General features: G+C 41.2%; 1 protein-coding gene across 3 annotated transcripts in view; it reads right to left on the reverse strand.

The window, feature by feature from the left end:
* The window catches only part of TAFA3 (TAFA chemokine like family member 3), a 670,905-nt gene that overhangs the window by 382,817 nt on the left and 260,241 nt on the right, over nt 1–27,847 (reverse strand). For all 3 annotated transcript variants that reach the window (XM_077481555.1, XM_077481553.1, XM_077481554.1), the window contains exon 2: nt 25,565–25,680. In XM_077481555.1, the coding sequence (XP_077337681.1) occupies nt 25,565–25,679 (115 nt within the window). In that variant the 5' untranslated portion in view covers nt 25,680. The remainder of the gene's footprint in view (nt 1–25,564; nt 25,681–27,847) is intronic.

Here is a 27,847-nt window from a genome sequence, read left to right on the forward strand (position 1 = left end):
TGGTTGTCGCCACACACACTTGACCCCATCTGAACCAAATAAGTTTATCTTGTTCTCATCAGACCACAGGGCATGTCCTTAATTTGCTTGTCTTCAGCTAACTGTTTTCAGGCTTTCTTGTGCATCATCTTTATAAGAGGCTTCCTTCTGGGATGACAGGTATGCAGACCAATTTGATGCAGTGTGCGGCGTATGGTCTGAGCACTGACAGACTGACCTCCCACCCCTTCAACCTCTGCAGCAACGCTGGCAGCATTCATACCTCTATTTCCAAAAGAAAACCTCTGGATATAGCACTGAGCATGTGTATTCAACTTCTTTGGTCGATCTTGGGGAAGTCTGTTCTAAGTGAAACCTGTCCTGTTAAACCGCTGTACGGTCTTGGCCAGCATGCTGCAGCTCAGTTTCAGGGTCTTGGCAAGCTTCTTATAGTCTAGGCCATCTTTATGTAGAGCAACAATTCTTTTTTTTCAGATCCTCAGAGAGTTCTTTGCCATGAGGTGCCATGTTGAACTGCCAGTGACCAGTATGAGAGAGTGAGAGTGATAATACCAAATTTAACACACCTGCTCCCCATTCACACCTGAGACCTTGTAACACTTACGAGTCACATGACACTGGGGAGGGAAAATGGCTAATTGGGCCTAATTTGGACTTTTTCACTTAGGGGTGTACTCACTTTTGTTGCCAGCAGTTTAGACATTAATGTCTGCATGCTGAGTTATTACATTACATTGTAGAAAAGTGTAATTTCTTCAGTTTTGTCACATGAAAAGATATAATAAAATATTTACAAAAATGTGTGGGGTGTACTCACTTTTGTGAGATACTGTATACAGATTATACCTCATGGCATGGATGGGGCTCCTCAGATATGACCAGGATTTGATTTCAGTGGATGTTTGTTGCATCTTACCTAATTAGCACAGGAAAGATTGGTGTGATCAAACTCTTTAACCACTTGCTTACTGGGCACTTAAACACCCTTCCTGCCCAGACCAATTTTCAGCTTTCGGTGCTCTCACACTTTGAATGACAATTACTCAGTCATGCAACACTGTACCCAAATGATTTTTTTGTCCTTTCTTTTCCCACAAATAGAGCTTTCTTTTGGTGGTATTTGATCACCTCTGGGGTTTTTATTTTTTGCGCTATAAATGAAAAAAGACCGTTTAAAAAAAAAAAAAAAACGCATATTTCTTTGTTTCTGTGACAAAAGTATGCAAATTATTAATTTTTCTTCATAAATTTTGGCCACAATTTATACTGCTACATATCTTTGGTAAAAATAACCCAAATTAGTGGATATTATTTGGTCTTTGTGAAAGTTATAGAGTCTACAAGCTGTGGTGCGAATCGCACAAAATTGATCACATCTGATGTTCTGGTGGCCTATCTCGCTTCTTGTGACCTGAACAAGTCAGGAAAGTAGAAATACCCCCCAAATGACCCCTTTTTGGAAAGTAGACATTCCAGGGTATTTAGTAAGAGGCATGGTGAGCTTTTTGATGTTGTAATTTTTTTTCTCACAATTCTTTGCAAAATTAAGATTTTTCATTTTTTTTATTTTTTTCCACGAAATTGTCAGTGTAATAGGTTATTTCTCTCACGTGGCATGTGTATACCACAAATGACACCCCCAAAAAAATCTGCTACTCCTCATGAGTATTACAATACCACATGTGTGGGACTTTTTCCCAGCCTGGCCACATAGAGAGGCCCAACATGCAGGGAGCGCCATCATGTGTTCTAGGAGCATAAATTACACATCTAACTTGTTGACTACCTATTACACTTTTAAAAGGCCCTGGAGCACCAGGACAATGACACGTGGCACTGATGACAGATGGCACTGATACGTGGCAATGATGATACTTATACGTGGCACTGATGACAGATGGCACTAATATGTGGCACTGATGACAGATGGCACTTATACGTGGCACTGATGACACGTGGCACTTATACGTGGCACTGATGACACGTGGCACTAATATGTGGCACTGATGACAGATGGCACTAATACGTGGCACTAATACGTGCCACCGATGACAGGTGACACTAATACGTGCCACCGATGACGCGTGACACTGATGACAGATGCCACTGATAAATGCCATTGATGACACGTGACACTGACAACAGATGGCACTGACAGGTGGCACTGATGACAAATGGCCCTGATACGTGGCACTGATGACAGATGGCACTAATATGTGGCACTGATGACAGATGGCACTATGTGACACTGATGACATGTGGCACTGATGACAGATGGCACTTATACGTGGCACTGATGACAGATGGCACTGGGGACAAATGGCATTGACAACAGGTGGCACTGGGGACAGATAGCACTTACAGGTGGCGCTGGGGACAGATAGCACTAACAGGTGGCACTGGGGGCAGGTAGCACTGGGGTGGATGGCACTGGGGTGGATGACACTGGGGCAGGATGGCACTGGGGCAGGATGGCACTGGGGTGGATGGCACTGGGGTGGATGGCACTGGGGGCGGATGGCACTGGGGAAGGATGGCACTGGGGTGGATGGCACTGGGGTGGATGGCACTGGGGCGGATGGCACTGGGGGAGGATGGCACTGGGGCGGATGGCACTTTTTTTTAACGTTTTTTTTTTTTACACTTACGGCCGCTGCAGCCGTTCATCTCTCCCCTCTCACACGCTGTCTGTGTGAGGAGGGAGAGCGGCGATGAGAGATGATCTCATATGTTTACATATGAGATCATCTCACTTTGGACACGCCGATCGCGCTGTAAACAGCCGATGTGATTGGCCGTTTACAGCGATCTGTGTTTGCCTTTCTACGGGGGACACGGCAAACACAGAACTTCCCCGATGCGCGCCCACGGCGGCGCGCATTGCGGAAGTAAAGAACAGGATGTCCAGGGATGGCCTCCCGGACGAAAGCGCCCGCTCTATGGCCGTCATTCGTCTATAGGGCGGGCGGGAAGAGATTAAGCACTGTGTAGAGATATAAATTAGGAATCCCAAATTAAGAATAATGGTTTGCTTTTCTGATATGCATAGAGACTTAATACAGGATCACACCAAGCAGTACCAGTACCAATGTAAAAAGACCCTAAAAATAATAATTCTTATTCACATAATCACAAAAAAAAAAGGTCATGTTTGCAAACATCGTCTTTCTTCGCAAACAAGTTCTTGCAGTAAGTTTTATAATTGCACACTGCAAGGGATGAGAGGTATGAGTTAGTAAACGGTCCAGAACTCTCTAGAATTGAATTACACAGATTTGTCTCAGAGACTACTGTGCTAATTTTGGATGCAAACACATAGATTGGTGTCCAGTGAGAACACACTTAAGATCTAAAAGGATCCCTGCTGTGAAGTTTACAAATTAAACATGTTGTGTAAACTTTAAATAACCCTGCACTAACTTGATCACAAGAGACCTGTACTGTGATTTTCAAAATGTTTTTTAGAAATATGAACCAGACCTACTAATTTTGCTGACTTAATACATACTTCCACCTGTCCTCATCTCCATAACATAGAGATTAGGTGTTCTTGAGTTCACAGAGAGAGATGCTAACTGAATACAGTATATTCAACAGAGGCTTTGGGCATAGGACTTTATTAGATCAAAATATTTTTCGTAGGATCAACAGGCATTTTTTGCACCTATTGAACAGAGATAACAAAACGCTTGGTCTATATTCAACAAACCAAAAGGAAGCGAATAAAAGAGGTTCATGGTTAGGGTTTACAATCCACTTATAAGCATTTTTAGTGAACAAAAGCGTTATAGTTTTTAGAAAAGTACAACTGCCTTGCTGTAGCAATCATGTAGGATAATAATAACAGTTCTTTCTTGTGTGTCGTTGTCAGCTTGGATCACACATGTAATCAGCTGGAGTTATATATTACTGGCTGTGAGATGTCACTAGTTTTCAATTGCAGGTGATGTGAAGAAGCGGCAGGAAACTATTATCACATGTAATAACACAAACGCTAAATGAAAAACGATATTAGTGTATATGTGTTATAAAAGTGAATTATAGTATCACTGCAGTTCAAAATAGTCAGTTTTTTTTCTGCTACTGACATATGCTACAAGTAATTCTGTGCCTATAAAGATAATACATTGCATTTAAATTATGCAAAATATAAAAACACATTGTAATAACATTGTTCTAAATAGAACATAAACTTACTACTGATTTTATCAATGTGTGAATCACATGGTGAATAAATGCCAGGTTGAGGGTCGAGGGGAGAAAGGTATGTCATAGGGGTTATTTGGAACCCTGAGAAGAATCCCAGTGGGCAACAGTGCTTAACATTTTATATATATATATATATATATATATATATATATATATATATATATATATATATATATACACACACACAAACACACACACTCACTGACCACTTTATTAGGTACACATTGCTAGTATAAGGTTGGACCCCCTTTTGCCTTTAGAACATCCTAAATTCTCCATGGCATAGATTCAACAAGGTGTTGGAAACATTCCTCAGAGATTGTGGTCCTTATTGACATGATGGCATCATGTAGATGCTGCAGATTTGTCTGCTGCACTTCCATTATGTGAATATCCCATTCCACCACATCCCAAAGGTGCTCTATTGGATTGAGATCTGATGACTGTGGAGGCCATTGGAGTAGTGAACTCGTTGTCATGTTTAAGAAACCAGTGGTGAGATGATTTGAGCTTTGTGACATGGTGCATTATCCTGCTGGACTTAGCCATCAGAAGTTGGTTACACTGTAGTCATAAGGGGATGAACATGGTCAGCAACAATACTCAGGTAAGCCATGGTGTTTAAATGATGCTCAATTGGTATCAAAGGGCCCAAAGCCTGCCAAGAAAATATTCCCCACACCATTACACCACCACCAGCATGGACTGTTGATACAAGGTGGGATGGAATCCGTGCTTTCATGTTGTTTATGCTAAATTCTAACCCTACCATCTGAATTTCGCAGATGAAATTGAGACTCATCAGACCAGGCAACTTTTTTCCAATCTTCTATTTTTATTTATTTTTATTTACAATTTTTGTGAGCCTGTGCGAATTGCAGCCTCAGTTTCATGTCCTTACTGTAGCTGACAAAAATGCAACCCAGTGTGGTCTTCTGTTGCTGTAGCCATCTGCTTTAGGGTTCAATGTATTGTGCATTCAGAGATGGTATTCTACATACCTTGGTTGTAACAAGTAGTTATTTAAATTACTATTGCCTTTCTGTCATCTCAAACCAGTCAAAGCAAAGTGGCCTGTGAGTGTGTCTTAAAAAATGTGAACATCATCAAAAAGTTAATTTATTTCAGTAATCCAATTCAAGTGAAACCCATTTATTATATTGATTAATTACACACAGAGTCATATTTTTCAAGCCTTTCTTTCTTTTAGTTTTGATGATTATGGCTTATAGCTTGTGAAAACCCAAAATTCAGTATCTTAGAAAATCTGAATATTGTGAATATTGTACAAAAGTTCAATATTGTAGACTCATGGTGTCACACTCTAATCAGCTAATTAACTCAAAACACTTGTAAAGGTTTCTTGAGCCTTTTAAATCCAGCTGTTGCAAAACTACAAGTCCCATGAGGCATTGCAAGGCTGACAGTTGCAAGCCAATGTCAGAAGCATTTTACCTGGGCTAAGGGGAAAAAGGACTGGCTGTTGCTCAGTGGTCCAAAGTTCTCTTTTCGGATGAAAGTAAATTTTGAATTTGATTTGTCAACCAAGGTGGAGTGTGGAGTGAAGAGGCACAGAATCCAAGTTGTATGTGGTCCAGTGTGAAGTTTCTACAGTCAGTGAAGATTTGGATAGCCATGTCATCTGCTGATGTTGGTCCACTGTGTTTTATCAAGTCCTTTCTGGAGCACTTCATGCTTCCCTCTTATGGAGATGCTAATTTCATTTTCTAGCAGGACTCGGCACCTGCCCACACTGCCAAAAGTACTAGTACCTGGTTTAATGATCATTGTATCCATGTGCTTGATTGGCCAGCAAACTCGCCTGACCTAAACTTCATAGAGAATCTGTGGGGTATTGTCAAGAGGAAGATGAGAAACACCAGACCCAATAATGCAGACAAGCTGAAGACCGCTATCAAAGCAACCTAGGCTTTTATAACACCTCAGCTGATCGCCTCCATGCCACGCTGCATTGATGCGGTAATTCAGGCAAAAGGAACCCAGACCACATACTGAGTGCATACTATACTGTACATGGACATACTTTTTAGTAAGCCAACATTTCTGTATTAAAAATCACTTTTTTATATTGTTTTTTGTAATATTCAAATTTTCTCAGAACTGCGTTTTGGGTTTTCACTTACTGTAAGCCATAATCCTCATAGTTAAAAGAAAGAAATGCTTGCAATATATCCCCCTCTGTGTAATGAATCTATATAATATATGAGTTTAATTTGTTTTAATTGAATTACTGAAATCAATTAACTCTTTGATGATATATAATATAATTTATATAATAATTTTGATATATAATTTTTCGAGATGTATATATATATATATATATATATATATATATATATATATATATATATAAATTCACACACATATACATTATATGTCATGGATGGTACTTGCAAATAGTTAATTGTATAATAACCCATGCTGTCTTTTAAAATGTGTCAAACACCCCTTTTAATTAGTTTGATTAATTATAACCAGTAAATTGTTCTAAAGTTCCAATTGCTTGTGAAATAATAACAGAATATAAATAAGCTTTAAAGCCTTGTGCTCAGAAATCTCAAGATACAGTCTGCTTCCTTTACTTGTTAAGTCAACCTACAGAAGCCGATGTGCTTCACAGAATACCAACATTATGCTAAATCTGCTTTTCAATTCCTCACTGGAGTTGGAAATGAAATGTCCTAAAAACCAGAAGGGTGTTTGCAAATCACATTTTCATTGACTTTTGTATGTGCATCTCGAAAGACAAATAAGTCTGCAACGATTCAGCAAAATGCTGCTGACAACATTAGAACCAATATACAAGACGATGTATGATGCTTTTATTGATATTAAGCTCAGTTTTCTGCCTATGTGAGTTGATTCTCTTGATACACTGCGGCAGTACACTGCATGGGAGTTTCTGTCTAAAATACGCTTTGTGCTTTTTGTAGTAGAAATGGCAGTACATGCATCGCTTGACGCTTACTGAGTTATACATTTTAATTTCAGAATCATAAGAAAAATACTGATTGCATAGTTTAGGGAATTCTTTCTATGAACAATGTTTACAATAGATTTTAAGGGATTAAGATGATGGGTGCGCTGAAGAGAAGGCAGTCACATATGCAGGTGTTATAAATTCAGCAAACAAACATCCACAATCTGCCAATTAAATTGAAACAAGTAACAAGGGACATAAAATTCACACAGGTTCTTTGTTTCCATTCAAAATAAGTGATATAGGTATAGTATTATTCATCATCTTCTGTTGTATCTGTCAGCCATATTCCTTAGTTAAATGAGTTCTTGAATTATGTCATTGCCTTATGTCAATGTAGGTAACGTTTCTAGCTCTCAAGACAATCTTGGCATATATAAAGTTGTCAAAATGAAGAATATGGCTTGGATTTGTGGAAATACACATAGGCTTTAGAATTACTAGTCATTACCAGTGAACTCTCCGTGAATAAGAAAAATATCCTGAGCTGAAATATAGGGCTACCTTCATTTCTTTATATATACAGTATATAGCATTAGGTAGATGCACTAAAAGCAACAAAGGCATTAGAAAAACTACTAGATGTGAAATGATTCCTCAAAGTGCATATTGGTACCAAATCAGGGCTGGACTTAAGTTATTTGCTCCCTATGATTAATCTCCTTATACCCCCCCTCGAACCCTATGCAAATATATATATACACTATAATACAAATAGCGCTCTTAAAGCACAAGAAACATACTGTAACTTACAGTCAGTAAAATGTGTCCCTTTTGCTGATTCTTCTGATGTTAGTAGTAATTCTCTATTTTGCAGCCATACTACAGTTTCTCTGGATTGAATAAAGTGGATAAAGTTGTGGAGAAGTTTAACCTCCCTTGCAGGGAGTGTGGCTGGGGGTTAAATTTCAGTACCATTACAGGTAACCCCAAGCTACACTCTTGATTGCATCTCAGAATCCTGGTGCAGTATACTTACCTTCTCCCCAGGATCTTGTGATGTCCCCCCTCCCTCGGTGTACCTGCAGACTCTGTCCTCCGCAAAATGCCTCTGTGTGCCGGGCTCCATTCCCTGCAAGTGCTGCGACTCATGGGGGCAGAACCCAGTGGCAAATTCAAAAAGTGCAAAATTCATAACATATACCATACAGTGTAATCTTACAGATTAAATTACTGTATGAAATCATTTCACCTCCCTTTTGTCCTTAATGCTTTGTCCAGTGCCCTGCATGCAGTTTTATATTATATATACAGTTCTTTCTGCCTGGAAACTGAGATTGTCCATAGCAATCAAAAAGTGTCCCTTTTTGTCAAAAGTGGTTTGAGACCAGCTAGAAAACAGAGATAATCAATTAGAACACTTGCAGAGTTGAACGATAGTAAATCGTGGGGAAATTCACTTTATTATTATTATTATTATATATTTTTTTTTTAATAATTATTTATAATTATTTATTATATTATAATTTATGATTTAGTGTTTCAAACTTTATCATACCCGGGATGTCGACTAGACTCTCGTTTGGGCAGATTTAAGTGTGTTATTGCTAAGAATTACAGGCCTAAAATATGTAATACTTGTAAAGTATTGACTCAGGGGGCTGAATACAAATGCACGCCACACTTTTCACATATTTATTTGTAAAAAAAAAATATTTATCATTTTCTTTCCACTTCTCAATTATGCGACACTTTGTGTTGGTCTATAACATAAAATTCCAATAAAATATATTTATGTTTTTGGTTGTAACATGACAAAAGGTGGAAAAAGTCAAGGGGTATGAAAACTTTTCCATGGCACTGTATGTGGATATATGAAGAATAAAAACATTACACTGTCAGACCCGTATTTACTAATAAAAGAACATCTCATGCTTCTGTGAGGATTTACAGAAGTGTCCAATCTGGGCACATTGAACACTAGGGAGCAAAACTCAGTTAAAAATTGTTAAATGACTTCTGAACCCAACCAGATAAAATTATAGTGTACAGAAAGTAGAGCGGTCATCATAACCTATAATAACTGAACTGTGAAGGCTGTTCCATAGCTATTACTTGTCTATAAGTTAAGAAAAAAAAAAACATAATAGCACGATCAAACGTACATGTAGTCAATTTATGTCTACAGCTGCTAAATATGTAGGTTTATTAAAAAATATTAGTGTGAGATTGGCTTTTCTACTCTATAAGACAGTAGTAGCAGCTGACTTTTGCTGTGTTTGCCAATTTGTGATGGGAATAGCTTTAAATTATATCATTTGTCAGTCGACAGAACAGATACAATGAAAAAAAAAATCATGATGATTGCTATTATTTTTTTTCTTTCATAAGATGTGGATGAAGCAAATACGTAAAGGCATACAGCATACTGTATAAAGGTAGAGCAGGTCTAAAAAGATTCAGTGGGTACTAAAAGGTGCAGGTTTAGGTAAATATGTAAAAGGTAAAAGGTACGTTAGGTAAAAAAGAATACCAGATTTCAAACAGTGAATAATAATATGCATATGAAATATATCATGTTTATGTTAGGGGATGTTAATCTTTTTAAGGTGCCCCTTGTATAGTAAAATAAACAATAGTAACAAACATAAATAAATAAACAATAATTCTAGCCAATCAGGCAATAGCTAACCATATATAGGAACCTCTCTATTAGTTGGTGGGCTAGATCCAGCCATCTCCAAACCCAAGCTCATTTAAGATTTGGCTGCTGAATGACTGGGCAATGTGTTGCGATTTGGCACTGCGCCAATTTAACTGACAATTGCATGGTCATGCGTCACTGCACCCAAACAAAATTGATGTCCTTCTTTTCCCACAAATAGAGATTTCTTTTGGTTGTATTTGATCATCTCTGCGGTTTTTATTTGTTGCACCATAAACAAAAAAATGCGACAATTTTGAAAAAAAACACACACAATATTTTGTACTTTTTGCTATAATAAATATCCCTTTAAAAAAAATAAAAATAAAAATGTTTTCCTCAGTTTAGACCGATATGTATTTTTCTACATATAATCTCAATAAGTGTATATTGATTGGATTGCACAAAAGTTATAGCGTCTACAAAATAGGGGATAGATTGATAGCATTTTTATTATTTCATTTTTTTTTCTAGTAATGGCTGCGATCTGTGATTTTTGTTGGGACTGCAACATTATGGCGTACCCACCGGACACTCTTGACACATTTTTGGGATTTATACAGTGAGCAGTGATATAAAAATGCGCTAATTACTGTAAAAATGTCACTGGCAGGGAAGGGGTTAACCCTTTGAGGACCAAGGGACATATTTGTCCCATGTTTTTAATTGCCTGTAACATCTGATTAAGAACTTAAAACACTTTTTTTTGTTTGAGTCAAAATATTAGTTCTTATCAACAAATGGATCTAACTTGTTGCCAGTTATTTCATGAAATGGCTTAGTTACAGCAACTGAGGTGTACAAACTTAAAAAAAAAAAAAAAAATGACAGGAATCTTATGGTCCTCAAAGGGTTAACACTAGGGGCAATCAAGGGGTTAACTGTGTTCCCTGTGTGTGCTTCTAACTGTAGGGGGAGGGGACTGATCTAGAGGAAATTACAGATTGTGGTTCCTAGTAGGGATGAGCCGAACACCCCCCTGTTCGGTTCGCACCAGAACCTGCGAACAGACCTAAACTTTGTGTGAACTTTAGAACCCTATTAAAGTCTATGGGACTCGAATGTTCATAATCTAAAGTGCTCATTTTAAAGGGTAATATGCAGGTTACTGTCCTAAAAAGTGTTCGGGGACCCGGGTCCTGCCCCAGGGGACATGGATCAATGCAAAAAGAAGTTTTAAAAACGGCCGTTTTTTCAGGAGCAGTGATTTTAATAATGATTAAAGTGAAACAATAAAAGTGTAATATTCCTTTAAATTTTGTAGCTGGGGGGTATCTATAGTATGCCTGTAAAGGGGCGCATGTTTCTGGGGCTTAGAACTGTCCCTTCACAAAGTGTCATTTGTGCAGGAAAAAAAGTCTTTTAAAATCACTTGCAGCTAAATTGTCGGCTCCCCGTAATACAGAGAGCACTCAATGAGTGTTCTCTGTATTAGCCGACAATTCATTCATTCATTGATTAAAAAAAAAAAAAAAAAAAAAAAAAAAGCGTGGGGGTTCCCCTAAATTCAATTACCAGGCCCTTCAGGTCTGACATGGATATTAAGGGGAACCCCGTGTCAAATTAAAATAAAAAAATGACGTGGGGGTCCCCCTAAATATCCATACCAGACCCTTCAGGTCTGATATGGATATTAAGGGGAACCCCGCATTAAATTTTTAAAAAAATTGACGTGGGGGTCCCCCTAAAAATCCATATCAGACCCTTTATCCGAGCACGCAACCTGGCAGGCTGCATGAAAAGAGGGGGGGACGAGAGAGCGGCCCCCCCTCCCTCCTGAACCGTACCAGGCCACATACCCTCAACATTGGGAGGATGCTTTGGGGGTCTGTGACCCCTCAAAGCACCTTGTCCCCATGTTGATGAGGACAAGGGCCTCATCCTCACAACCCTGGCCGTTGGTTGTGAGGGTCTGCGGGCGGGGTGCTTATCAGAATCTGGAAGCCCCCTTTAACAAGGGGACCCCCAGATCCCGCCCCCCCCCTGTTTGAAATGGTAAGGGGGTACAAAAGTACCCCTACCATTTCACAAAGAAAGTGTCAAAATGGTTAAATAAGACAAACACACTTTTGAAAAATTCCTTTATTAAAAATGAAAAAAAAAAAAAGATTCCAGCGGTGCTAATCCACTCTTGCTATCCAGCGACGAATCTCCGGGGTCCAGCGATGGATGATCATATCCAGCGACGGGGATCTCTCAGTCCAGCGCTGTCCATACATCCGTCTTCTGTCTCCACTGCGGAGACACTGCAGAGATCCCAGCGCTGACGTTTCTTATATTAGGAGGGCGGGGCCACCCGTCACCTGACCCCGCCCCTCTGACGCTGGAGAGGGAAGCCAGGGGTTCCCCAGTGACGTGTGGGTGACCCCGCCCCCTCTGATGTAACGCAGGTTTCCGTTACATCAGAGGGGGCGGGGTCACCCACACGTCACTGGGGAACCCCTGGCTCCCTTCACCAGCGTCAGAGGGGGCGGGATCAGGTGATGGGTGGCCCCGCCCTCCTAATATAAGAAACGTCAGCGCTGGGCTCTCTGCAGTGTCTCCGGAGTGGAGACAGAAGAAGGATGTATGGACAGCGCTGGACTGAGAGATCCCCGTCGCTGGATATGATCATCCATCGCTGGACCCCGGAGATCCGTCGCTGGATAGCAAGAGTGGATTAGCACCGCTGGAATCTTTTTTTTATTTTTTTCATTTTTAATAAAGGCATTTTTCAAAAGTGTGTTTGTCTTATTTAACCATTTTGACACTTTCTTTGTGAAATGGTAGGGGTACAGTAACCCCTTACCATTTCAAACAGGGGGGGGCGGGATCTGGGGGTCCCCTTGTTAAAGGGGGCTTCCAGATTCTGATAAGCCCCCCACCCGCAGACCCTCACAACCAACGGCCAGGGTTGTGAGGATGAGGCCCTTGTCCTCATCAACATGGGGACAAGGTGCTTTGAGGGGTCACAGACCCCCAAAGCATCCTCCCAATGTTGAGGGTATGTGGCCTGGTACGGTTCAGGAGGGAGGGGGGGGCGCTCTCTCGTCCCCCCTCTTTTCCTGCGGCCTGCCAGGTTGCGTGCTCGGATAAAGGGTCTGATATGGATTTTTAGGGGGACCCCCAGGTCAATTTTTTTTTATTTGATGCGGGGTTCCCCTTAATATCCATATCAGACCTGAAGGGTCTGGTATGGATATTTAGGGGGACCCCCAGGTCAATTTTTTTTTTATTTGACATGGGGTTCCCCTTAATATCCATGTCAGACCTGAAGCGCCTGGTAATTGAATTTAGGGGAACCCCCACGCTTTTTTTTTTTTTTTTTTTTTTTTTAACCAATGAATGAATGAATTGTCGGCTAATACAGAGAACACTCATTGAGTGTTCTCTGTATTACGGAGACCCGACAATTTAGCCGCAAGTGATTTTAAAAGACTTTTTTTCCTGCACAAATGACACTTTGTGCAGGGACAGTTCTAAGCACCAGAAACATGCGCCCCTTCACAGGCATACTATAGATACCCCCCAGCTACGAAATTTAAAGGAATATTACACTTTTATTGTTTCACTTTAATCATTATTAAAATCACTGCTCCTGAAAAAACGGCCGTTTTTAAAACTTTTTTTTGCATTGATTCATGTCCCCTGGGGCAGGACCCTGGTCCCCAAACACTTTTTAGGACAGTAACCTGCATATTACCCTTTAAAATGAGCACTTTAGATTTCTCCCATAGACTTGTATAGGGTGTTCCGGCTTTTCGAATTTGCTGCGAACAGCCCAAATTGTTCACTGTTCGCTGAACAGGCGAACAGGCAATGTTCGAGTCGAACATGAGTTCGACTCGAACTCGAAGCTCATCCCTAGTTCCTAGCTATTAGGAACTCACAATCTGTCTCTCCTCACAGAACAGAACATGGATTTGTGTGTTTACACACACACGTCCCTGTTCTGCCTCTCATGCACTTGATCACTCGTAGTCGGCGGTCATTGCGACTGTCAGCCCTTGAGCATCGGCACCCCATGAGTGCAGCGGTGTGCGTGCCTGCTATCCCGCTTAAAGGAGCCAATGTATTGCTACAACGCCTCACGGGGTCATGTTGACCTGCCACAGTATAATGACTGTGGCTGGTCGGCAAGCGGTTAAAGAGTAACTCTGGGTGATCTATGTGCATTACAAGGATGTTAACAAACTTTGTTGCAGATTATTACCTTTTGTTATTCTGAAGAAATCACTGTGTATCCATATGGAAAGTGAATCTAATGGGTTTGGTTTTATAATTATCGATCAGCCACTGGGCCTGTAAGGCTCTTAGGCCCCTTTCACACGGGACGGATCAGTAATGATCGCTCCGTTGTCCCCGTTGTCCCCGCTGACCCTGTCAGCTCTCCGCTCTCCTCTATGGGGATCAGACGAGCACGGACCGTGTGTCCGTGTTCATCCGATCCGCTCTGCAGACGGACAGAAAAATAGGATTTTCCTCCGTCTGCAGAATCAGACAGTTGCGGAGGCGGACAATAGCGGGTGTCTGCGGATGCTCATCCGCAGACACCCGTAATCCCATAGGGATGAATGTATAGCCCGTATTTCATCCGCAAATGGATGGATGAAATACGGACATACCATCCGCATGTGTGAAAGGGGCCTAATGAGGACATTTGCAGGGTCTGCATGATTTCCTATCAAGAGTATCTCACCAAAAATTACATTGGTCCCGGGGATGCCTGAAATCTGACTTGTATCTTAGTGCAGACTTCCGGGAAAATCAGTGAGCCTATCACACAAGCATAAAATGATGTTTTTGATGGGCATGCTGTAGTCATTCTGTGTACTGTACAGAACAACTCCAGGTAGCTATATTGCATTGCATTTTACAGAACATTACAGAGCTGCATATTGAAAAGGAAAGATTATTTTAAATAAAATTTAATTACACTATGATTTGTGTCGCAATTGCATATGCTATGTTATCTTTTTTATTTGCTATGTTTTTTCCCCACGAAAGTGGAGTTACCCTTTAACTATACAGTCTTTTGCAGCTATCACAAGGAACAAAACCTGGCCTGTATTAGAAAAAAAACATAAACAATACAATTAAACCAAGTACATATTTATGAGCCCTAATCTCTCATATATAACAGAAAACTTGGAGAAATAAACCCGCCCCCAATGATCAGTGCCTTTGCAATGTCACTATATATATATATATATATATATATATATATATATATATATATAGGAGCAATCTTTAATAAATTACATTTTGCTAATATCTAGGCCAGGGTTGCTGGGTGTTCTTGAGCAACAAACTATTTCTGCCACTCAGATAAGTAACCGCTGACACCAATAATCTTTTTAGTTATCTATAAGGCAGAATTCTTCTCAATGACCACAAATGTAAGAAACATTCGTCACACTGACCATCCCTCTAATGTACAATAAACCTTACATTTAATAATTATTAGCAGGGCTTCCCAGAAGATAAGAAGTTGTTTCAAGGATTCCTCCATATTAAAAATATTGAGAAAGGCAGATCTAGACATTTAGATAAATAAAAGCCACGTGCAAGCTAAAAAAACAAAGCATAACCTACAGTACATGCTTGTCTGAAATATTAAATATTTTACAATTGTTTTAATATATGATTTTTAGATGTCTTTACTGTCAAACGTGTAGCACCCTGGAGTTTAGTCAGGGATGCTCTTCACAAAATTACTTGCCAGAAGTAGTTACCCTGGTCAATTGTTAGAGATCCATTGATTTCTCCCTAAGCTTGGCCTGGTTGTACTTTTCTCTTCTACCACTAAGTGGCCGGGCACTTGGTGGTATTAGATATGAGGAGGACAACTCAAGGTCAGGTTGTGGGTATATGGGGTATCTCAGCCAATGGGCAGGGGTTTTCTTGAATACCTCGGCCTGCTGGGAGAACCATATATATTCAGGTGGAGTCAAGTGATCTATGTTTTGTGCCACCTGGACGGCTGTCTGGGTGGACGTGTGCTGTGTGCCTTGGGTTGCTAAACTGGAGATTGGGCCTATCCCGGGGGCATCTGGCTGCTAGGCTGTGTGAGGGCCTATCCAGAACTAAGAGAGCAGCGCAAGGTTGGGATTGCGGCTCGCAATTCAACCAGAATTGATGTTTCTGCTGACCAGAGAACCTGTCAGTGGTCAGAGGTAGAAGGGAAGCTGTCACCACAAAGGGACCAACCACCTTATTACCAGGGACCACAGTAAGTAACTGAAGCCAGTACCGGAGCAGCATTCTCACCCAACCGGCATGATGGAGAATTGGGAAACTTCAGGTGGTGATCACGTCAGGATCCCAACTAGCGAAGGTGATGCTTGCAGAGCAGCCATGTGAGGCAAGCCAGGGGCCGAGCCGGTCAGCGGGGGTGAAACTTGAGAAGTATCTGGAGTGCCAAGCTAGGGACCCAGCAGGGAAGCATGGGTGACGCTTGAGGGAGATACCACCGCAAAGATTGGAGTTGTTTAAGGGATTCAGTATCAGTGACTCAGAGGGTCTAGTGAGAGACCGGAAGCTCAGTGTTGAAGAACTGCAAGAGGCAGTTGTAGTGAAGCTGAAGGAACTGTTAAAGACTGTTCCTAAAAGAGACAACATTCCTGCATGTGCAGATGTGGCACCTTGCTGGGGCCTTCCCTGCACTGCTGCCCTCCTATTAAAGTCTCAAAGTCTGCCAATTGAATCTGCAACTACTTAAGGTTATCCTGGCCTTAACCCCCTTTCCCCCCAAAATTTAAAAAGGAGTGTTAAGAGAAATAAAACCTCTTTTACATCCAAGAAGTATCTGGCACCCAATAACTTTGTCCACCTTGCACCCACTATGCCTCACAACCCACTACATACAGAAGCATGGCAGCTATCTTTGGCCTGGAAAGTTCTCATGAGACTGGACAAGGCCAGAGACTATGCATGAAATTCACTGTGTCTTTAATTTCCCATAATGTTTTAGTTTGTTTCTTATTATACTGTAAATACCTGTTGATCCTGCCAGGTATCTGTTCAGTAGGAGTCCCTGTGCAGGGCCGACAATGCTATGCAGCTGCCATTCTAATAGGTAATCCTACAGCATTGTGGGAGCCCAGAAGCATCCCTACCTCACTGGCTCAGTATGTAGAACTCTTCCTGACAATCGTGAGCTATGATTCTAGAGGAAAATCCAGCATTGCTCAGTCTGGATTGGCCCTGAAAGCTCTTCTCCTCCATCCTGCTTCACTTTTGAAGTCTTGAAGGGTTTGAAGGAAAGTCTTGAAGGGTTTGTGGTCACCTGACACATAGTTATGGAAAAATATGGTATTTATTCAGCAATTTTTGATGGTTTAAAAAAGAAAGACACCAAGCAAGGTTTTTTAAGTGCCATGGGAACAATAGTTAATTTTATCTCTTCTTCTACTTTTAATGTGTTTACTAGGGATGGGCTGAACCAGAACATGCGAACAGGCAAAAAATTTGCTCGAACATGCGAACACCGTTAAAGTCTATGGGACACGAACATGAAAAATCAAAAGGTTTATATGCATGGCCGCTTTTAAAACTTTTTTTTGCATTGATACATGTTCCCTGGGACAGGGCCCAGGTCCCTAAACACTTTTTATGACAATACCATGCATATAAGCCTTTAAAATTAGCACTTTTGATTTCTCCCATAGACTTTTAAAGGGTGTTCCGCGGCTTTCGGATTTGCCGCGAACACCCCAAATTGTTCGCTATTCAGCGAACAGGTGAACACCCGATGTTGGAGTCGAACTTACATTTGACTCAAACATCGGGACCATCCCTAGTGTTTACAACCTTTTTCTACTGCTGTACTCCAGCACATAGGTCATGCAAAAACACTGCAGTAAGGTATTCTGTCTGTACCAGATGTAATATTTTCCTTAGGATTTTTACCACAGGCCTGGGGACGTTATATCCTTGTTCTATAACCTGATGTGTACAAAGGTTTATGTCAATGCATTATTCAGTGGATAAAGTAAACAGCAGTCACTGGGTAGACAGCTGCTTTTTGATTTGCCCTATTAGACAAATAAAGCTTACTAGCTATGACTCCAAAACCTTTATATGAACACGTCTTAGGAACAGACACAAAACAAAATTTGAGAAGAGTGAAATATATTATATCGCCCCCAAAATAATGTATTTTTTCCCTTAATAAGTAATAAGGATAGATCCGCTAATATTCTATTGCAATTTTGGGTAAATATCAGCTTCAGAAAATGCATGTGTTCTTAGTTAAGACATGCGTCAGAAAGGAGTATGCAACTTTAAAAAAAAAAATAATAACAATTTCAAACTGGATGGAAACTGGCTGAAAGACTCTACAGCATTTAAAACAAGACATTGGGATTGATCTACTAAGCCCTTGTACACACGGTCGGACATTCTGGTGGAAAATGTCCGATCGGACCGTGTTGTCGGATAATCCAACCATGTGTGGGCTCCATCGGACTGTTTCCGTCAGAATGTCCGACCAGCAAAGTTTGAGAGCTGGATATAAAAAATTTACGACAACATGATCCGATCGGACTTTGTCTGATCGTTTGTAGAGAATTCCGATCGGACAAAGTGCCACGCATGCTCAGATCAAATTCCTAAACCAAAGCTATTGGCTACTAGCCTGAACATAGTCCCGTCGTAAGTAAATAACGCCATCACGTTCCGAACGATCAGATTTTCCGACAACTTTGTCCGACTGTGTGTATGCAACACCAATTTCGGGCAAAATCGGTCTGAAAAAATCTGACGGATTTTGTTGTCAGAATGTCCAACCGTGTGTACAAGGGCTGAAACTGGAGAGTGCAAAATCTGGTGCAGCTGTGCATGGGAGCCAATCAAATGTTAACTGCAGCTTGTTCAATTAAGCTTTGACAAAAAAAAAAAAAAAAACTGGAAGCTGATTGGTTTCTATGCAGAGCTGCACCAGATTTTGCACTCTCCATTTTTAGTAAACCAACCAGTTACGGAACTACCGCCATAGCGACCCGTCCAGGTGCTATGGGGCCCGCAGCCGAGTAGGGCCCGGTGAGCGGGTGGCGGGTGAGCCGCTGAGCTGCCCATCCGCTTGGCACTCGTACAGTCACACTGACTGTGTGAGTGGATGCAGCTGGGTGGATCGGTGGGGGGGAAGCTGCCAGCTGGGAGGCTCAGTGGGTGGATTGGCCAATCAGCGGGTGGCTGAGCAGAGAGATGACATCATCTCTCACCGCCTGGCGCCTGCCCTGCATCCTCACTCACTGTGCAGGCAGCAGAGAGATTATACCATCTCTCTGCTCACTGACTCAGACTGGGACACAGGAAGTGACAATCCCCATTCCCCATCTTAGCAGGAAAGTGACAATCAGCTACTTGTGGCAGGTGATGTGGTAAGTGGACAATCCAAAAATGTGTGGTAGGTGACGTGGCAATGGACAATTTGATATTTGTGGCAAGTGACAATCCGCACCTTGTGGCAGGTGACATGGCAAGTGGACAATCAGCAATGGTTGGCAGGTGATGTGGCAAGTGGACAATACACAACTTGTGGCAAGTGACAATCCATAACGGGTGGCAGGTGACGCGGCAAGTGGACAATTTGCAATGTGTGGCAAGTGACAATCCACAACTTTTGGCAGGTGACATGGCAAGTAACAATCCACAACTTGTGGCAGGTGACATGGCAAGTAACATTCTGCAACTTGTGGCAGGTGATGTGGCAAGTTGATAATCTGCAATGTATGAACGGTGATGTGGCAAGTGACAATCTGCAACTTGTGGCAGGTGACGTGGCAAGTAACAATCTGCAACGTGTGACAAGTGACAATCTGCATCTGGTGGCAGACGACGGTGGTAAGTGACACACTCGGGGCTCCCCCTGATTCTACATTATGGCGAGTTGAACTATTTCATTTTCTATAACAATGTAATAATAGAAATAATGTGTTTCAATCATCCTGACACTATAACAACAATGGTGTTGAGATGATTGAAGCGGCAACATCAGCCATTGCCCCGATAAATTGCCCCCAAAAAAAATATTTTCTGGCAGTGCCCCTCCCGAGACTAGACTCTGGATCTGCCCCTGGGTGAGGGTGAGGATGGGGGGGCATACAACATTTTGCTATGGGACCCTGTGATTTCTAGTTACGCCCCCGAAACCATCCCACTGTGTTACTAAAATGTACAGTAAACATACTAGAGAAACTGGGGCCACTGGCTCATTCACACATTGGGGTTGACTAACTAAGCAATGGAGGCTGTTTACCTAGCAGACTGAATGTTTACTTTGAAATATATAAGTTCACATTGCAATGAAAAAAAAGGTGAAGTTCTGTTTGTTTTAATACCCAATTATTATGAGTGAAACAGGCAAAGTTTGGGGTGCAAAACGTTCAGTAAACCAAGTGGGAAGTCTGGCAACACCAAACATGGTACAGACCCAATTAAAGTATAAGTTGAATCTTGCTATTGTTTCTATCCTTTTTCAAAGATAATTTGCAAGCTATTGTTAAAAAGGGCATGGGTATTTGGGCACTGCCATGGGTGAAATATACCAATGCAAAGCAAAAAAATGTAAAGAAGTTCAGCAGGGATAGATTATTTTCAAGTGGCAAACTGAAAATACACAAGTAATTTTTAATAACATTGATTTATAATATGACTTGTGTCCCAATTGTATACGCTACATTATTTTTTCTTTATTTGCTATTTTTTTTCCCACGAAAGTGGAGTTACCCTTTAAATTACATGGTTGGGAGATATCTTAAAATTGCAAATAAAGGTAATGAACAGTATTAAATATTCCCTACCTTTTTTAGCAGTGATCCCTCCCTTATTCTAAAGAGAGCTTTCATATTTATATAAGTCTACCCACAAAACCATACATCACTTTGGGGACCAAATGTGTGGAAGAAGCCCTTGTCCCTTCAGCATAGGAAAAAAGGTGACCTGCGAGGGGGAGGTAAAACTGCATGTCCTTTGCAAGGTACCCATCCAATGTAAAAAGAATGTAACTTTATACTGTTCAGGCAGGGGGGAGCACATACTTTCTACCTGCCTTTTCATGGCCACCCAGGCTGCATACCTGAATTAGTGTCTGGTTTGAATTTTAGAACAAAACACCACACTGATTATTTTTCTAAGTTTCATTCTAAAGCCTAACTCCCAAGTTTTGATGAACATTAAATATGTTGTTTGGACCAAGTTGGTCCGAACAAACTATTTTCTTCACTAACATGTGTGATTACTGGGAGTGCTATATAAAATGCATATAGCATCGGTGCTGTGTTACGGCAAAAGGTAGGATGGCAACTTCCTGCCACATTCCAGGAACAAAATCAAGCAGGGTTGTGTACTGTTCAGCCAATAACAGGACAATTTGTATTTTATGAATGAATACACGGCTTACTGTGATTGGCTAATATGAAGATCATGATATCATCTTCCTGTCTCTCCACCTTCCAAGCTTCCTGTGAATGGAAGAGCAGCAGTCAGCCCGACTCAGTTTTGTTCCAGGAGAGGGTAAGAAAGTTCCCATTCTGTATAGTGTATGTAGCTAATGCTACATAGAATTTATACAGCAAGTGAATCTATTTAGCCCAAACAAATTATTTACAGTTAAATGAAACATTAAGTTAGGCTTAAAATGTTTACTGCCCCTTTAAAAAAAGAGGGGGGGGCAGTTTATATAACTTTCAAAGTGAACATTTACATTGCTAGGGAAACACACTCTACTTTAGCAAATCAACCCCATTGACTGCACTTTCTATGTACAGGCAGTCCCCGGGTTACAAACAAGATAGGGTCTGTAGGTTTGTTCTTAATTTGAATCTGTTTGTAAGTCGGAACAGGTACATTTTTTGAGTGTAGCTCCAGCCAAAACAACAATTTTTTAAGCTTTTTAGATAGGATGGGAAGGGTTAACACCCCTGTAGCATTTATTTTGCTGTCTTTGCCCCTGTTCTGAAGATTTCACCTCACTTTCTGTCCCAATGACAATTGGATTTTGAAGATTTTGGGTCATTGTGGAAACAAGCTTTGGTGATAAAGCATCACTGGAGGTACCTTTTTCCCATGATAACACTTACAGCAGTGAATTTCCCTTCCTGGGGTAGATTTCTTCTCACCTCCTGTTGTCTCCCTCCATTTGTATGTAGGAGTTGTCTTTAAGCCGGGACCGCCTGTACATGATATCTCAAAGATACAATTTTTGAGTAGCCTTGTTAGTACTAGTACTAGTAGCATTACATTTCTCCTCAATTCCTCTGAGGTCTGGTAAGAGTACAGAGAAATTGTGCAGTAGATCTCAGGGAAGGAATATTGCTGACTTTATACATGAAAAGTAGGCCAAAAAAAAAAGAAACAAGTTGAGATCAACATTGTGTAAATTGTAGGGTTAGATTCTCTGCACCATCATATAACACAAATAATATTTTTTACACATTTCACTTGCTTTACAAAGCAGAGAAAACAATTCACATTACAGTTTAAGTCATTTTTCATGCCATGTCTGCTATAAATTTTTCAGTTCAAACAAATTAGAACACTGAAATATCGCAGTGAGACATATTTATGCTCTGCTCAATCTACCAAAAATATTTCCTGACTAGATTCACATTTCATCAAACTACACTAGCATCTACAGTTAGGAGGCTAAGCAATGTTGACAGACTATAATAGGTGAAACAGCTTTTTCATACAACATTGTTCCCCCCCCCCCCAAAATCACCAAATACCACTATAAATAAATGCTCTTAATGTTTTAGACAGATGAATTTGTTTTATTTAATCATTTAGGGTGAACCTGTCATGAAAGAAGTAATGTACACATCGTATGTCAATGTGTGATGTGCACGTGCTGGTTCCATTACAAAGGTTGCTTCCATTTCTGCTATAAACTACATATTATAATTTTAATGAGCTTTAGTACTTTTCTTTAGTACCCTTTGCTCCAATAACAACTACTTTTAGAATTAGGAAATGGTATTAAAGAGGAAGTAAACCCTGATGGGTTTACTTCCTCTTTTTTTCCCTGCAAAGGTAAAGCATAATGGACTACTATGCATCGCATAGTAGCTCATTATGTGTCACTTACCTGACACAGGAGCCAGCGAAGTCGCCGCTGATCCCTGTAGTCCGCCGCGTCCATCTTGCTGGTGGCGTCTCGCAGCTCCGACCAATGACAGCGGCGCAACCGCGATGACGTCACTCCCGCGCATGCGCACGGGAGTCGCGCCTCGCAGCTCCGTTGCTGTCATACGGCGAAGCCGCGATGACGTCACTCCCGCGCATGCGCACGGGAGTCGACAAATTTGGCAAATCCATTCTTGGATTTGCCGCATTTAGTGCGCCTGCGCGCCGCTGTCTACGGCGCATGCGCCGTAGACAGCGGTGCCCATTTTCGGGCAAATATCTCCTAAACCATATAGGTTTAGGAGATATTGCTTGGACCTACAGGTAAGCCTTAATCTAGGCTTACCTATAGGTCCAAGTTGTTTGGAAGGGTTTACTTCCTCTTTAAATATTCTTTCCCAGTGACGGACAAACAAGTAGATCTCCAACTACAAGTCTCAGACACCTCCACCAGCTGGAATGTAAATCAGCTAGGCAGATTGTAGTTCATTATAATGCCATGTAGTTCCATAGCCTCTACATTTCCTCTGAGACAGGTTCTTAGCCAATCAAAGGAGTATTTGGATTACTTCCCACAGGTACAAGGGGTACTTTTTGTTGTTAAAGAAATGTAATTGTTACAATTTTAAGCTGATAGTAAATACAATTTTAATTTACTAAGCAATTAAAAGGTAAACACTGGACTTCTGCAACACGGACTGTAGACGAAGGCACCAGATCTGCTAGAGGGGATAGTGTGGGCACATTAAAATTCCCATGTTTTTAAAAGGTTTTAAAGCTTTTGCCAGCAAACTATCTGTTTTTTCATTGTTGGTGACTCTTCACATCTTGTTCATTTCTGTTGGTGGCATAATGCAGTGTACGGTATACAGTTCACCTGCTCAGTGTGAACCGTCAGTGCCCCTATTTATTCTTGCCCCCAGCATGTCCTGTGAGGCTTTGGCATCTGATCCTATTTGTGTGTTATTAAGGTTAGCCTGCTAGGGTTGGAGGGAGGCAGCACAAGATAACTGGCCCAGGGATGCAGGAAGTATAAATTTGGCCGTGGTCCATGAAATAGAGGAACTTACTCCCATGAGAGATACAATAGCAATACAGTCAAGAAACACTGCCCTTTGGCAAAACAATAGAAAGGGTCTTAGATAAAACTAATAGGATATCATCATTAAACCACAATCAACTCTCAACAGAGAAATGAAAACAGTTGAAAAGCATTCGTCAGGCACATTTCCAAGTCTTTTTTCAAAATGCATTTTGCTACAGCTTTAAACATACAGTATCTTCATTGCAAGGGAACATAGCTATAATCAAAACATTTCTCAACCTTATTTCCATTTGCACAAAAGAAGAAACCACAGCTACATGATAATACAATTATTACATCATGACTAGTAATATCAAGCACAGTAACTATCAATGATATACTCGGTAAAATTTCCTTAGCTCCTGTATGAGCTTTTGTTGGTAGCGAACACTGAATATCAGAAATAAAATGGTAAATGTTTTCCATTATATTCCATGCTATCGGAAAAACTTGAAAATGAATATTACCCCTAGACTTAGCAATCATTTAGCCCTTGCAGTAAGGGGGGGAGGCTCATTTCAAGGGCAGTTTTTGTGTAATTCCTGGGGTTTGGCTTTAATGTAAAATATGCATGATTGGTAGGTTTTCCTAACCCTTTCCATGAAATCCTCAAAGCAGACCTTGCAGTAAAATGCAGAGTTTGCTCACATTGCCTGGGTTCCCTTCTCCTTTACAAAGTGCCTTGTGTTAGTAGGTGTATAATAAAAAAAAAAAATACATTTACTTTATCGCTGTCTTCATCACTGAGTGGGACATCACCATTCTTCTGGGTCGATTCCTGGGAAACTCAGAGCAAGTGAAACTTCACAAGAAGACTTCTATACAAAAGTGTTTTTCGTTCAAAATTTCGACTGCTCTGTATTCTTCAGGATCTAGCAGGAAGGGGTGTGATGTTATCCTCCCTTGAGTACCACGTTTTGAATACAAGGAGTGAGGTAAATATAACTTTAATGCCCAGTACACACAACCGGTTTTACCATCGGAATAAACTCTGAAGGTTTTTCTGACAGAGTTCAGATGGAATTCCGCTGAAATTGTCTTGCATACACATGATCACACCAAAGTCCGATCATCAAGAACGCGTACGACGGGACTAGAAAAAGGAAGTTCAATAGCCAGAAGCCAATAGCTTCTGTCTCGTACTTGCTTCAGAGCATGCATCGTTTTTGGTCCGTCAGAAAAGCATACAGTTTTCCCGATAGGAATTGGTTCTGTCACAAATATTTATTTCTAGGTCCGTCAGAATAAAAAAAAAAAAAAAAAAGTCCGATGAGGCATACACACGATCGGAATGTATAATGAAAAGCTTCCATCTAACTTTTTCATTCCGCTCGTGTGTACACGGCATGCTTTTTGCTTTACAGGTACATTTTTATACCTATTAATAGTATTTGGTAAGATAAGTGTACCTTGCAAGGTCCACTTTAAGTTGCTGGAAACCATGTAAATTAGGCCTTTTAAATTGGTAGTATGTGATTAGCGTTATATGACTCGGCATTAATCTGCTAAAAAGGCCTACCTGAATGAATTCTGTGATGTGTTGATGCTGATGCTATCCTTCCCCATAGGGTTAAAAGGCAAAGCGTGAGAACCAGTAACCATCTGATAAAGCTTTGTATCTCTCTTTTACCCATTCTGTAAAACAAGAAAAAAAGACATTAGTTTAACCCAAAATATCATACAAATCATTCTTAATCACACACCTCTTACCTATAAAAAATGTTTACAGCAGTGATATTATAAATATGAGTCATGAAAACAACAATTTATAGATGGTTCAACAAAAATGTATTTTTATTACAATAATTTAAAAAGTAACTACTACTACAGATGACCAAAACAATTACTGCATTTATTGGCGTATAAGACACACAGGCCTATATCACGCACCCCAAATTTAAGTGGGAAGTTTAAGGAAAACATTTTTTCACCACCCCGTTTACAGTACACAGTCCCCTCCCCCTGCACAGTACCTAGCCCCCCCTCCCAAGTACACAGCTCTCAATCGAGTACACAGCCCCCTCCGCCTGCATAGTACACAGCCCCCCATCCAGTAAACAGCCCCCTCCCCCTGCACAGTACCTAGCCCCCCTCCTAAGTACACAGCCCTCCATCTAGTACACAGCCCCCTCCTCCTGCATAGTACACAGCCCCCCATCCAGTAAACAGCCCCCTCCCCCTGCGCAGTACACAGCCCCCCCCCTGACACAGGAGGAGCAGTGTAGGAGAAGGGGCTGGCAAGTGATTTTTTTCAGGGGTGAAAAGTATGTGTTATACGTCAATAAATACAGTAACTTAATATGAAATTCAACTTGGATCTGTTTGATTTATAACTGTTGTATATTCTCAAATAACAGTTTTTTATATAAAAATAATAGTAATAATAAAAAGTGTGTAACCAGTACAGATGACCAAAATGATTTACTCTATATGAAATCAACTTGGACCACTCTGATTTGCAATTGTTGTATAATCTCAAATACAATTTTTTTACATTTCTAATTTAACTAGTTGCCGCCCGCCCACCGTCGAATGATGGCGAGGCAGTGAGGTGCGGCTCTGGTTTAGAACGGGCGCTCTCACGCACATGTGAGGGAGTGCAGCACATCGATCCTGGCCGCGCCATGTTGCTAGCACATGGCATGACCCCAATCTCTGCAAAGAGTCCCGTCCGTGGCTCTTTAACCATGTAATCGGCTGTGTTCAATCACAGCTGGTCACATGTAAACATGGAGATTCTGGTAATTGGTGCCCCTCACACTGACAGTGTGTGTGGTGAGGAGAGCCGATTAGCGCCATCTTCTCACAGGAGACATCTGCACATGTAATCAGGGCACTGATCATCAGTGCCCTGATTACAATAGCGACACCAGTGGCACAAATCAGTGCCAGCGAAGAGTGCCCACCAGTGCCAGCAATCAATGGCCACCACTTCCAGCAATCAGTGCCCACCACTGCCCACAAGTGCCACCAATCAGTGCTCATTAATGATGTCAGTTTGTGCTGGCTATCAGTCCCACCTATCAGTGCTGCCCATCAATGCCCATCACTGCTGTCCATCAATGCCCATCGGTGTCACCCATCAGTGCCACCCATCAATAGCCATCAATTCCCATTAGTACCGCCTATCCATGTCACCTATAAGTGACTACCAGTGCTGCCTATCAGTGCCATCTAACAGTGCCCATCGGTGCTGCCTATCAGTGCTCATCAGTGCCACATACTAGTGCCCATAAGTGCAGCATAATAAAAGGCCCTTAAAAAAATAGAAAACAATGTCCTTTAAAGCTGTTGTATACCCTTTTTTTGTACTTTACCTACAGGTAAGCCTATAATAAGGCTTACCTGTAGGTAAGATTAACATCTCCTAAACCTGTATGGTTTACGACATATTTACTTTGCATGCAGCCACTGACAGCTGTGAAGGCCTGGCTGAAGTTCCGGTAGACACTGCTGGACCTTGCCGGGAAGAAGACTCCCTCTCACATGCGCGAGAGTGAAGTAATTGCAGCTCCGGCCACTCACAGTGCTGGGGCCATGATACCCAGAAGAAACGCAGATAGAACATGTCAGCTACCTCAGCGTGGATCGGAATCAGATGTTGAGGCCTCATTTTAAGGTGGGTATTTCATAATGAGCTAGTATTTAAAAAAAAAAATCTGTGTGGGTATGCAACTGCTTAAAGTGCTCAGACACCAGACACAGCGCACTATGGGAAGTGCCACGTCTATGCAATCACGAGATTGCAGATGAGGCGCTTCATTCGCAGGCTTTTGACCTGCTTTGTGGTGCCCATAGTATT

The sequence above is a fragment of the Lithobates pipiens genome, unplaced genomic scaffold (assembly GCF_037356315.1).
Source record: "Lithobates pipiens isolate NorthernLeopardFrog02 unplaced genomic scaffold, aLitPip1_a1.2 Scaffold_16, whole genome shotgun sequence".
In the NCBI taxonomy this organism is placed as follows: Eukaryota; Metazoa; Chordata; class Amphibia; order Anura; family Ranidae; genus Lithobates; species Lithobates pipiens.